This window comes from Penaeus monodon, chromosome 39, assembly GCF_015228065.2.
Source record: "Penaeus monodon isolate SGIC_2016 chromosome 39, NSTDA_Pmon_1, whole genome shotgun sequence".
In the NCBI taxonomy this organism is placed as follows: Eukaryota; Metazoa; Arthropoda; class Malacostraca; order Decapoda; family Penaeidae; genus Penaeus; species Penaeus monodon.
Window position 1 is genome coordinate 14,060,494 of NC_051424.1, and position 14,858 is coordinate 14,075,351.

Genomic DNA, 14,858 nt, shown 5'->3' on the forward strand with positions numbered 1-14,858 from the left:
GCCTTTTTTAAAAAAAAACCCATTTCAAAATTTTAAAAATTAAATTTTTGGGAAATTTGTTTTAAAAATTTTTTAAAAAAGGTGATATCGTAAAATTTAGCATAGTTTTGAAAGTGCAAATTAGCTTATAAAATCTGCACCATAGTGCATTAATAATATACAGCGCTTCGTCAAAGATGATTTAGTGACAATTGTTCTTTCGAAATTCTTATTTAAAACAAAGCACTCCCCCTTGTTTTGCCCTCCCAGCCTACAGTGTACAGTCCCCGCCCGTGTTTCATGTCAGAATATCACGCTAGCAGGAAAACTAATTCACTGGGGAAAGTTAGTAATTGGGACTTTTTCCCTTGGGGGGGGGTATGTCGTAAAAAAATAGGATTCGCTGCCTCATGCCCTAGATGGGAAAAAAGTTAGTTTTTGCTTTACATGTGAAAAAAGCAAACTGGCGAAATTTTTTTTCTTTTAACGCCCCAACAGACAACACCACACACAACACACACACACACACACACCCCACACACACACACACAACACACACACACCACCCAAAATTCAACACACACCACACACAATACACACCACACCACACATACCCACACACACACATAACACCATACACACCAACATAAACACACAACACACAAAACCCCACACACCCACACACACACACACACACACACACAAAAAACAAAACACAACACAAACACCGGGCAGACAGATTTCTTTAAAATTTTATTATTATATATATAATATATATTTTATATATATAAATATTATATAATATATATATTATTTTTTTATATTATAGAATATATATCATCTATATATATAATAGATAGATTAGAAAAATGATAATAACAGAAAATAGATATGAAAATTTCTCAAAAAGTAACAAAGTTTTGTTTTTTTACTGGGTGAATGATACTTTGAACTCCTGTTACCACCCGCCGTAAATGCCATTGCTTCCTCCTAATTTATACTCCCCCAGCACTACCTGAAAAAATAACAGCTTCATAGTTTTATTTTCCCCAAAAAAGAGAATACACCCTTTCAAGCAGAAGGGTGCCCTAAAAATACGGAGCCTTCGACATCTATAAGCACTCCTATCACGAAAATTTATGACTCCTGTCACCCAGTCCCGTTTTTTTCAAGAATAATCTTTTAAGACATTTGACCCGAGGGGCCCAGGGCTGTAAATACACTTGGGTGGACTGCATTCCGGTGCCCGGCCAGTCACATAGAACTTTACTTTTACTTTAGTTTGTTTTGAAGTGCTTCCAGTTACATGTGATTCTGTGTCTTAGTAAGTTTAGCTACACATAATAACTATTTTTGATAATCTGTCTCATTTACTCTTTTTGGGCAGACAATAGAAAGTCTTGGGAGGAGATATGGTCGGGTAAAAACAGAGGGCTGAGGTGATTCAGAGCTACCCTACTCTACTTCAAATACACTTTTTTCCCTCAGTTAAAAAAAAATCCCTCGCAGAACCCAAAACCCCCAAATCTTGGATTTTGGATATAGAAGGGTTGCAACTCATTTTTAAATGTATCAAGAGCCACTGCCTAGGTCTCGAGAGGCTCCGACAGAATAGCAGAAAAGGACAAAATATGATCCAGCTCTACCCTACATCTATCGCATGCAAGTCTTGGAAAGTGTAAGTGATGGGACACACTCTTGTCTCAATTCTAAATTCAAAGGATAGAGGGTATATTTTGTACCGATATATAGGCCAATAACCTTTTTGGGGGATTCTATAGGATCTTCTCAGGGGGCCGCGGTGGCCGAATGGTTAGAGCGTCGGACTCAAGACTGTCACGACGGCAATCTGAGTTCGAGGGTTCGAGTCACCGACCGCCGCGTTGTTTTCCCTTGGGCAAGGAACTTCACCTCGATTGCCTGCCTAGGCACTGGGGACCAAGTCAGCCCAAGTCAGTGCCGGGTAAATAGAGATGGTGACTCGAAAAAAAAAAAAAAAAAAAAAGACACCGGGCGGAAGGCAATGGCAAACCACCGCTCTAAATTGCCAAGAAAAATCATGGAAGCACATGATCGTCAAGGCCGCGGTGGTCGAATGGTTAGAGCGTCGGACTCAAGACTGTCACGACGGCAATCTGAGTTCGAGGGTTCGAGTCACCGACCGCCACGTTGTTTCCCTTGGGCAAAGGAACTTCACCTTGATTGCCTGCCTAGCCACTGGGTGGCCAAGCCAGCCCAGGTCAGTGCTGGTCCCAAGCCCGGATAAAATCTCGAGAATGATTGCCTAAAAAAGGTAACACCGGCACTCTCCGTGAAAGGAACTGGGGACCCTACCACGTACTCACTCCAAGAGCATCACAACGTGAAAACTGCAATTGAGTATCATGCTGTGACCACGGCGGCTCAGACATGAACCTACCGTTAAATGATGATGATAGGATCTTCTAGAGTATTCACAATGTATATGTCAAATGCCTTCTCGAGGATCAGGTAGGCTTCTAATAGCCCAACTTACAGTGGCATTCTATAATGACATGAATCACAGGGGAAAAAAACTATCGATCTACTAAGAGTGAATCTGGATCTAGTCAATGATAAATCTGATATGTATCTGATGACTGAGAGTGGAGTATGGTATGCTTAGTAGTGCAACATTTCAGTGACTGCTTCTGTCCTATAATCCCATTTCCCTTTCAGAGGAACGATCTCAACAATCGACACGTCCAGGGAATTGCAACTAGACATACAGATGCTAGCCAATTTGACATGCAATTATTGGGTTTACTGTAGTTCAGTACGGATGCCACAAATACAAAGTGCTTTTCCACCGGTCAGCTTGATCATCATCCATTGTGTGTGCACGTCGCTTATTCTCTCTAACCAAAGTCAGGGTAAGAGGTTCCTTGCTACTGAGAGGATCGTGCACCGGGACCATGACGTCACCTAATCTCTGGTTGCTTCATCTGATACAACTGCTTGAATTATTTTGTCATTTACTACATTCTGTCCTTCTGTGTCTTGTCTCTCATCAGTATATAAGTCCTATGCACCAGAAATGAGTGCAGATTCCAATCCCAGCCAGGTGATTCAAGTGCCTCATGCAAGTTCTGTATTATTTTACAGACTTTCTGTAATGAATTCATAAGTTGCAGTGAGCATTTATGTCTGAGGTGTGTGTCCCATTGTACTATTCCACACAAATAACATATTTTTTAGCTGTTATCAGGCTTGAAAATATTTAAGCCCAAGGTCCTTCTCCACTGACATGCTACTGTACTTTCTGCAAGACAGAAAGCTGCCTTGCAACCTAGTAGTAATTGGATTCCAGTATGGCTAGGACAGGGTTGAAGTTTTCGATTCTTCACTTCCATATACTTAAATGTTTCTTAAAAAAAAAAAAAATCAAATGTACTTTGCAATGGCCTTTCTAATATTACTCTAAGAATATGCAAATATAGGTAATACGTTTTCTTCCTAATATAACTACAGGGATAGATTATTGTCCCTGACTTGTGCTGCAACACTGCCGTGTGTACGGGGTTTGCATCAGACCGATTCTTACTCAAGAAGTAATGCACTACCATTAATGCTGAACATTCTATGATCTTACGAAGAAGGAATCATTCCACTTTGTTAGTTCCACTAATCTGAACAGATTACTCTGTGTGTGTGTGTGTGTGTGTGTGTGTGTGTGTGTGTGTGTGTGTGTGTGTGTGTGTGTGTGTGTGTGTTTGTGTGTGTTTGTGTGTGAGTGTGTGAGTGTGTGAGTGTGTGAGTGAGTGAGTGAATGAGTGAGTGTGTGTGTGCGTGCGTGCGTGCGTGCATGCGTGCGTGCGTGCGTGCGTGTGACTCACATACTGTCTTTGGCTTTTGTGTTTATTCTATTCATCATCATCCGAGTTAGCCGATCTTAATTAGTGTGCAATCTGTGTTGAAAACTCGCCATTATATCATTATAAAACCAACAGGAAGCTATTTTTTCTCCCAGAAACACTAATGAGCAATAATGAGAATCTGTTGGTTACGAATACAGATTCAACGAAAAGATAACCGCCGCAATGATATAATCATGCTACAAGTCCAAGTAAGAAAACTGGCATATGGTAAGAAAATTACCGTAATAGCTTTGGCTGATCCAGTCAAACAGTGGGCAGTTGTCAACACAAATTTTTCATGAATGAGTACACCGGAACATAGAAAGGTGGTCACTAGTTCCCTGAAATGGTGATGAACCTTGTAAATCGCTGCCTGAAATGGAAACAATAGTGAATTTAAAGAAATCAGTAATGATTTATAACCCTGGGATCAAGCCAATGATAAATTCATCTCCCAGACTACAAGAAAACGAGTGGAATAAAGTAAATAAAACTCACATGCCAAGGGAATTCGCCATACAGAGCACTGTAGTCACCAGCAGAATGGTAAAAGGCTCGGCCGAGCACACCCCGCCTTAGACGACGCCCGCAATTAGCCACTGAGGCTTGAGGGGTTAGTCCTGTCACTTTTCTGGAAAATAGCAGGAACGCACACTAGAGCTATTCTCGAAAAAATATTAATATTTTTGGAGAAATTATCTGAAATGAAGGGGGCTTTCTCTACTTGCATTGGTAATTCGCACATCTGTAGATCAGTACCAGCTGCGGTGCAGGTTTTGATCAGTTCCCATCTGTACTGGAATTTGTCAGGAGAAACCACGTATCTCACGCAAACTGGATCTTTGATGTCGCCATAGCCATTAAAGTTTGCTTGGCCACCGTTCCAAAATGTTTCTTCGTAGTAATCGTGTGGTTCTCCTGGATTTAGGAACAGCAAATAAAGTTCCCATGACAAATATTGAGAAAAGTATGAACCAGGTGAATAATTTCACAATATGAAATTATTTATTCCGTTTTAATTCACAAAAGCATCATCAAAAAATCATTATCTAAAGTCACAATAACATTGTAGTGCAGTATACTGATGAGTGCCCAAGAATCCCATTTGACTCATCTTAACTGTTAGCTGTTAATTGCTCATTTAAAGCTGTAATTCTTTTTATCTGTATCAACAGTTATTGAAAACAATTTGAATCTAACATTTTCAATATTCACATTCATGCGATGACTAAAATATGTACTAATTGTTCATCTACCAGCATACCGTTTTCCCAAATTGCTTTGTTTATATTGCCGTTGTAAGAGAGGCCAATAATTAAGGAAGTTAAAGAATTAGCGTCCTTGCATTGGCCATCACCATGAGACGCGAAATAAATCTGTGTATCTTCCTGCTGGAAATTACGGCTCTCCTCTTGTTCTTGCCGATGCAGTCTTCGTCACTTAAGTAAAAGTAAGATGATCCAATCCTGTATGGAAGTTTCAGCTGCATGTCTGGAGTCGTTACTGGGTTCAGCATGAGGAGAGCTAAAATATACCACAGGAAATAACATTAAGGAAATCCTGCCAGTATTAAGAAAGGGATGAGACAATGAGACAAAGAGATAAAGAGAAAGAGAAAGAAAGAGAGTTGCCAAGGAAATGCGTAAGCGTTCAAATAGGAGCTAAAGTACTTGTTTTAAAATTAATAATCCCCATATTAATGTTTGATAAAGGTTATTTCAGGGATACTTTATCAATGTGAATATTCTCAGGTTTCCTGCTCCAAAAGCGCAACAGAAATCCATAAAATTTACATCTGCCTGGTAATGATGTCGATGATATCCTACCTTCCTTGCATGGGACGCTTTCAGCTTTGCCTCCGCTCTGTATCCTTTGTATCTCAATGAAACAGTTCCTGTAGCTACTGCCCAGACCTGATATACGAGGATGCGGCTTATCAATGACTGCTGCAACATGAAAATATTTAATTTGCTGTTTTCGTATCAAGTGGTCACGTGGCTATGGCGTAAATAGATATTAATCAATTGATACTGATAAATTAATAGAGCAAGATACAAAAAAAATGTGACGATTGATGATATCAGTGATAATGCTAATAATACTGCGGATTATAGTAATTACTTTATCAATAACATTAATTATATTCGTCATGATCATAATAACAAATACAATACTGGCACGACAATAGTCATGATCATTATGAACAATATAAAGGATACTTTTTGTGAACTTTTCCTATTAACAAAATATTATTTTGTTAATTTTAAAAACCCCTTTTTAATTTTTTTTTTGGGGGGGGGGGTTCATGCATAGCTGTTTTTAATTGCTATTAAAGTTGCTTTGTTTATTTATATGCCTGTGTAATCCCAAGGCTGCTTCATGAAAACTTTTTGAAAATTGTGAATGTTTCCCCAATGGTAAAACATATTTTTTTCAGGATGATATACTGTGCTGCTGTTGGGAGTATGTTCTCTGCTGTGTGATGGTGAGATGATATTCTGGCTGTGTGTATCTGTGAAGTAGATGAAATGATTCTGTGCTTCTGCTGGTGGGGATGTGTGTTGGAATGAGATTGATTGGATATGATGATGTCGTAGAATTCGCTGCTGCTGCTCGATTGAGAGATATGATATTGCTGCTGTATGATGGGATGAGATGAGTTGATGATGAGATGATGAGATTCTGTGCTGCTGATGAGAAGTATGTTATTGATATTCTGTTGTTGATGGGTTTGGATCTGATATGTGATATGATGTGGAAGATGATTCTGCTGTGTGTGATGATGATTTGCCTGCTGCTAGCTTATGATGATGAATATTAATTGAAGTGTGACGATGATGATTCTGTTTTCAGTGAATGGATTTTATGTTGATGCAGAGGATGATAGTTATGATTGATCAATGATATGATGAATTTGCGCTGTGCGATGGTGATATGATGATTCTGCTTGGCTGATTATAGATTAATTTCTCTGCGCTATTTATGATACTTCTGCGTACTGATGTGATATATGATTTGCTGTTCTTTTTGTGATAAATGTTGATGATATGTGAACACAATATAATGATGATGATATGATGAATTCGCTGCTGCTGCTGATGTGAGATGATTGCTGTGCTATGATGTTGATGATGATGATTCTCTGTGTGTGATAGATGATGATGAATTTGCTGTATGATGGTGATGATAAATATGATTCTACTTGCTGCTGATGATAAATGATATGATGATGATGATTGCCTGTGCTAGATGATATGGGTGTGATGATGATTGATTTCTGCTTGCTGCTGTTGATGGTGATGATGTGATCTGATGATGAATGTGTGAGATGATGATGATTTCTGCTGCTGTGATGATGATGTGATGATGATGAATATGATGATGATTTGTGGGATGATGATGATTCTGCTGCTGCTGTGATGGTGATGATGATTCTGCTGCTTGCTTATGCTGATGATGATGATGTGAGGATGAATGATGATGTCTGCTGAGATGATGATGATGATGATGATATTGATGATGATGATGATGATGATATTTGCTGCTGCTGCGGGCTGCTGCTTGATGAATGATGTGATGAGATTGCTGCTCAGCGATGTGATGATGATGATTCTGCTGCTGCTGATGATGATGATATGATGAGATTGATTCTGCTGTGATGGTGATGATGATATTGATGATTCGTGTGATGATGATGATGATGATTCTGCGCTGAGTGTGATGTTGCTATGCTGACTGATGATGATATGATGGAATGATGATGATTCTGCTGCTGCTGAGCTGATGGTGATGATGATGATATCTGCTGCTGCTGCTGATGATGATGAGATGAGGATTCTGCTGCTGTGTGCTGATGGTGATGATGATGATATGACTGATGATGATGATGTGATGATGATGTTTGATTCTGCTGCATGTGATTTGGCTGTGATGATGATGATGATGATGATTCTTCTGCTGCTGCTGTGCTGATAGATGATGATGATGATGTGAAGTGATTTTTGCTGGATGATGATGATGATGATGATTCCTGCTGCTGCTGCTGCTGAGTGATGATGATGATTCTGCTGCTGATGTGAGGGTGATGATGATGATATTCTTTGCTGCTGCTGCTGATGGTGATGATGATGATTCTGCTGCATGATGATGATGTGATGATGATGATTCTGCTGTGCTGCTGCTGTGATGATGATTGCTGATGATGATATGTGATGATGATGATTCTGTGCGATGATGATGATGATGATGATGAGTGGATGATGATGTGATGATTCTGCTGCTGCTGCTGAGGGGTTGTGATGAATGATATGATTTCTGCTGCTGATGATGATGATGATGATGATTGATGTATGATCTGCTGCTGAGATGATGATGATGATGAATGATGAATTTCTGCTGCTGCTGCTGTGCTGGATGATGATGTTTGAGGGATGATGATGATGATCTGCTGCTTGCTTGATGGTGATGATGATTTGCTGTTTGCTGCTGCTGCTGCTGTGATGGATTTGATGATGGATTGAAATGCGCATGAATGATCTGCTGCTTGTGCTGATGGGGATGATGATGTGTGATGATGGATGATGATTTCTCTGCTGCTGCTGCTGCTGCTGATATGATGATGATGATGATTTCTGCTTGCTGCTGCTGGTGTGATGCTGCTGCTGATGATGAATGATGATAAATGATCTGATGCTGCTGCTGCTGATGCTGACGCTGCTGATGATGATGATGATGATGATTGGATGATGATGATGAGGTGTTTATGTGATTCTGCTGCTGCGGGCTGATGATGATGATGATTGATGATGATGATGATGATGATATCTTCCTGCTGCTGAATGATGATGATGATGGATGATGATTTTGACTGCTGCTGCTGCTGAGGGAATGATGATGATGATTTGCTGCTGCTGCTGCTGCTGCTGCTGCTGATGATGATGGATGATGATTCTGCTGCTGCTGATGATGATGATGTGATGTTTGATGATGATGTTGATGATCTGCTATGCTGCTGATGTGATGATGATGATGATGATGATTTCTGCTGCTGCTGCATGTGATGATGATGATGATGATGATTGATGATTCTGCTGCTGCTGCTGAATGATGATGATGATGATGATTGAATGCTGCTGCTGTCTGCTGCTGTGCTGATGTGATGATGATGATCTGCTGCTATATGATGATGATGAATGATTTGCTGCTGCTGCTGATGGTAAATTGATGAGATTCTGCTGATGGATGATGATGGTGATGATGATGTCTGATGTGTGCTGATGATGGTGATGATGATGATCTGCTGCTGCTGCTGATGATGATGGATGTGATATGTGTGATGATGATGATGATGACTGCTGCTGTATGTGATGTGATGATGATGATGATGATGATTCTGCTGCTGCTGCTGAGATGCTGCTGATGATGATGATGATGATGATGATTCTGTTGCTGCTGCTGCTGCTGCTGAATGGTGATGGTGATGATTCTGCTGCTGCTGCTGATGTGATGATGATGATTTTGCTGCTGATGATGATGATGATGATTCTGCTGCTGCTGATGTGATGATGATGAATTCTGATGTGCTGGCTGCTGCTGCTGCTGCTGCTGATGATGATGATGATGATGCTGCTGCATGATGATGATGGTGCTGAATGATAGATGAATGATTTGTTCTGCTGCTGCTGCTCTGCTGATGAGATGATGATGATTCTTGCTGCTGCTGCTGCTGCTGATGATGATGATGATGATGTTCTGCTGCTGCTGCTGCTGCTGATGATGATGATGATGATGATTGGATGAGCTGCATGATGATGATGATGATGTTTGATGCTGCTGTGATGGCTGTGCGCTATGATGATGGATGATGATTCTGCTGCTGCTGCTGTGTGTGATGGTGATGGATGATGATGATCTGCTGCTGCTGCTGATGATGATGATGATGTGATGATGATTCTGCTGCCTGCTGATGATGATGATGATGATGATTGATGCGTATGATGTGATGATATTTTGCTGCTGCTGCTGATGGTGATGATGATGATTCTGCAATGATGATTCTGCTGATGTGATATGATGATGATTAAAATGATTCTGCTGCTTGCTGCTGTGCTGTGATGATGATGATTTGCTGCTGATGATGATGATGATGATTTTGCTGCTGCTGCTGCTGATGATGGTGATGATGATGATGATTCTGCGCTGCTGCTGCTGCTGCTGACTGATGCTGATGATGACTGCTTGATGAATGAGATGATTGTGATGATGATGATGATTCTGCTGCTGCTGCTGATGATGATGATGATGATGATTCTGTGCTGTGATGATGATTCTGCTGCTGCCTGATGATGATGGATGATGATTGATGATTATGCTGCTGCTGCTGCTGATGAGTATGATGATGATGATGATGATGATGATGAAATGATGATGATTCTGCTGCTGATGATGATTGATGATTTCTGCTGCTGCTGATGGTAATGATGTTGATGATGATGATGATGATATTCTGCTGGCTGTGTGAATCTGCTGCTGCTGCTTGATATGATGATGATGATCTGTTGTGGGGATGATGAGGATGATGATTCTGCTGCTGCTGCTGATGATGATGATGATGATGATGATGATGATTCTGCTGCGTGTGATGATGATGATGATTTCTGCTGCTGGCTGATGATATGATGATCTGATGATGCTGATGTGATGATGATGATGATTGATGATGTGATGATTCTGCTGCTGCTGTGCTGAAGTGATTGATGATGATGATGTAATGATGATGACTGATGATGATGATGATCTGCTGCTGCGGGTGATGGGATATGATGATGATGTGATGATGAGTGATGATCTGATGATCTGTTTGCTGCTGCTGCTGATGGTGATGATGATGATGATGATGATGATGATTCTGCTGCTGCTGCTATTAAATATGCTGCTGCTGCTGTGATGGTGATGATGATGATGATGATGATGATGATGATGATGATTTGATGCTGATGATGATGATGATGATGATGATGATGATATCTGCTGCTGCTGCTGCTGCTGCTGTATGATGATGATGATGATGATGATGATGATGATCTGCTGCTGCTGCTGCTGCTGATGATGATATGATGATGATGATGATGATTCTGCTGCTGCTGCTGATGATGTATGCTAATGATGATGATGATTCTGCTGCTGCTGATGTGATTGATGATGATTTCTGCTGCTGCTGCTGCTGCTGATTGATGATGATGATGATGATGATGATGATGATATCGATTGCTGCTGCTGCTGCTGCTGCTGCTGATGATGATGATGATGATGATGATGATATGATCTGCTGCTGCTGCTGCTGATGATGATGATGGAAATGATGATGATGGATGATGATGATGATCGATGATTGCTTGTCTGCTGCTGCTGCTGCTGCTGCTTGAATGATGATGATGATGATGATTTTCTGCGCTGTGCTGCTGATGATGATGATGATCTGTGATGATGATGATGTGATGCTGGTGTGCTGCTGTGATGTGATGATGATGATGATGATTGATGATGATATTCCTGCTGCTGATGATGCTGCTCGTGCTGTGATAGATGATATGATTCTGCTTGCTGCTGCTGCTTTGATGATGATGTGATGATTGATTCTGCTGATGTGTGATGGTGATGATGATGATGGATGAGGATGATGATGATGATGATGATGTGATTCTGCTGCTGCTGCTTGATGATGATAAATGATGATGGATGATTTCTGCTGATGATGATGATGATGATGATGATGATGATGATGATGATGATGATGATTCTGCTGCTGCTGCTGCTGATGATGATGATGATGATGATGATGATGATGATGATGATTCTGCTGCTGCTGCTGATGATGATGATGATGAAGACGAAGATGATTCTGAATCATCAGCAGTCATTACCATCATCATAATGGTGGGAACTGTTGCTTACCTTCATAATTATACTTCCTATAGTGGTCATATGATGGTATAAAACAGCAAGTAAATCTTTTATTCTCTTGACATTTGTTCTTGTAATGACCTACAGATAGAGAAAGATGAGAGTTTGTCATTTGTTGTACAGTTGCGGAATTATATTTCAATACACATGCGGGGTCCCAGTCTTGTACATCTGGTAACCACCTCGATACAAACATAGCGTAAATACTATTTTTATGAATGAGGCAAAAACTCTAGGTTGTTTGTAACAAAGAGCGGGATTCGTAGAATATAAACAGCCAATAATTGTATTAATATCTATTTTTAGAAATGAAATAAGCATTTGATATTTCTTTTTCTTTTTTCAAATAAGTGGTGGCAAAACATGCAGTAATAATTATCGCTGGCTTTGTAGGGAAATGTTTTTCAAATGCGACTTTTTGGAATTGTTTATCGAAATGGCAACGCCTATGGAGGCATTCCCCCTTTATTTGAACACAACTAACAATGATATTTGCACATTTCTTGAATATAGAAAACGCCTCATACTTCAAACATATATGTATGGCAGCTAAATCAAATAGAAATCTGCAAATTCGCTGAGAAGTTAGCAAGTGCTTCTCGAAGCTGCACCATCTAGTAGCAGCTGATCGAACTAATGAAGTGAGACTTTTCCTTTCACCGAAACAAAACACTTATTTCAATAAACAGAAAACATACTACGTTATATTATCCATTACATGAGCATAAAACCGCATTATGGGTATGGAGAATATAAAGACGCTTTACCATTGTGTGTGCATGTGTGTGTGTGTGTGTGTGTGTGTGTGTGTGTGTGTGTGTGTGTGTGTGTGTGTGTGTGTGTGTGTGTGTGTGTGTGTGTGTGTGTGTGTGTGTGTGCGTGTGCGTGTGCGTGTGCGTGTGCGTGTGCGTGTGCGTGTGCGTGTGCGTGTGCGTGTGCGTGTGCGGTGCGTGTGTGTGTGCTGGAGGAGAACTAACACAAGGTGTGAAAATTGCTTTTTCACCTCTTTAACCTTTTTATTTTATTATGAAGTATGGAAGAGATCACTGTCTATATAGATTATTGCCGTATGTACCCTAATATTTTATGTTCTAATCTCTCATTCTATATTTTCCAGATATGATAGACAAAACATCTACGAAACTGCGAGGAGTGGCCACGTGCCTTGTAATGTGGGGGTGGATATTCCTGCTGGCGTTGGTGAACTGGCAGAAATAGAGGGGAGATTCAATTCGGAGAAATATATCGAATTATTAGAAGTGTTTCTCCCGTCAGTATGGAGCTATGCCTTGCCTTTCACAGAAACGATCGTATTCATACAGGATAACTGCCCAGGGCAGTTAAGAGATGGTTTCGTGACCAAAACCACCTCGAGATCCTACCATGGCCAAGCAAGGCATGTGACTTAAACCCAATCGCAAATGTCTGGGCAAATATAGTCAATGTCTGGGAAACAGCAAATGAAAGAACCTCGGAACAGTTAATAGAACAGCAAAGAGGAAATGGGAAGTACTGCGTAGGAGGCCGGAACTTATATAAGCATGTCGCCCCTGTCCCGGGGAGACTACGAAGAGTTATAGAAAATAATTGTGGCTGGACAAGGTTTTAATAAAAATGAATTGTTCCTGTCAGTATGATTTTCCCCAATATTTGCCTTCCTTTTCTACATATTACTGTTCTTTAAAAGTAAAAAAGCAACTAAATGATGAGTGTTTTACCATTAGTCAATTCATACAAAGCAAGATAGTATTTCAGTAATCAGACATGTTATTTTTCGCTGAACGTAGTTCAAAATGTTTGAAATGCAAAACTATAATTCTAAATCGCTACGCATACTAGTAGTCAAACAACTGAAAATGGTCAGCATCTCTAATTTCTCAACACGCACACATGCTCACAATGATGAAACCCTTATATATTCATTGTATTCTTAATGTGATTTTGCGTATAGTTAATGTTCTATAATGAAGGATATAACGTAACACTTTTTCTTCTTCAGTGTTTGGGTCTGACGAAAAGATAATCAACTTTACTTGTTCAATTAGCTGCTTCTAGATAGTTAAGCAACGAGTAGTTGCAAAGCTCTCGCCGAATTTGCATATTCTATTTCTTCCAGTTGCAATACATAGCTGTTTATAGAAAGCAGCGTCTATAAGTTTAAAGAATGTGCAGCTATAATCATTTATGGAACTAAAACGCCGGCCCACTTCCATGGGTGTTTTCATTTCAGTAATCAAATAATTCCAAGAAATCGTGTATGAAAAAATACTCTTTAAAGATAACGGTATTTAATACAGTTAATACATATAACAAGAAATTATGCTTTCGTTGACTTATCAAGAGAATATATAAACTTTGACTTTGCAATGAAGATAAATATGCAAATTTAATGACACCTACACATATACAGTGGATAGACATGAATTGACAAACGATAAATAAAAATTACAAATATGACATAACAAAAGAAGAGAGCAACATATACCGGTAAAGACTAAAACGAATGTAGGAAAACGAATGACAAGCATAACACTGTAAACAGTGGGATGATATGGTTTTGAGCAAAATCAAAGTGGAATGTCAGTGTTTCCAGTGTTCTGAAAGTGGAATGTCAGTGTTTCCAGTGTTCTGAAAGCGGAATGTCAGTGTTTCCAGTACTAAGAAAGCGGAATGTCAGTGTTTCCAGTACTAAGAAAGCGGAATGTCAGTGTTTCCAGTACTAAGAAAGCGGAATGCCAGTGTTTCCAGTACTCAGAAAGCGGAATGTCAGTGTTTCCCGTACTAAGAAAGCGGAATGTCAGTGTTTCCAGTGCTAAGAAAGCGGAATGTCAGTGTTTCCAGTATTCAGAAAGCGGAATGTCAGTGTTTCCAGTGCTCAGAAAGCGGAATGTCAGTGTTTCCAGTGCTAAGAAAGCGGAATGTCAGTGTTTCCAGTGTAACGATTAGTTTCCAGTTTGAAAGCGGAATGTCAGTGTTTCCAGTGTTCTAAACGGAATGTCATTTTTTTTTTTTTTTTCCCGTGTTAACGATGTTAGTGTTTCG

At 39.9% G+C, this 14,858-nt stretch overlaps 1 protein-coding gene across 1 annotated transcript in view; it reads right to left on the reverse strand.

The window, feature by feature from the left end:
- Window positions 1–5,178: 5,178 nt before the first annotated feature.
- Window positions 5,179–14,858, reverse strand: part of LOC119597476 — a 113,732-nt gene continuing 104,052 nt past the window's right edge. Inside the window, exons 7-9 of the mRNA XM_037947053.1 lie at window positions 11,808–11,897; window positions 5,681–5,800; window positions 5,179–5,378 (exon numbers count right to left, since the gene is read on the reverse strand). Of these exons, the coding sequence (XP_037802981.1) occupies window positions 5,179–5,378; window positions 5,681–5,800; window positions 11,808–11,897 (410 nt within the window). The remainder of the gene's footprint in view (window positions 5,379–5,680; window positions 5,801–11,807; window positions 11,898–14,858) is intronic.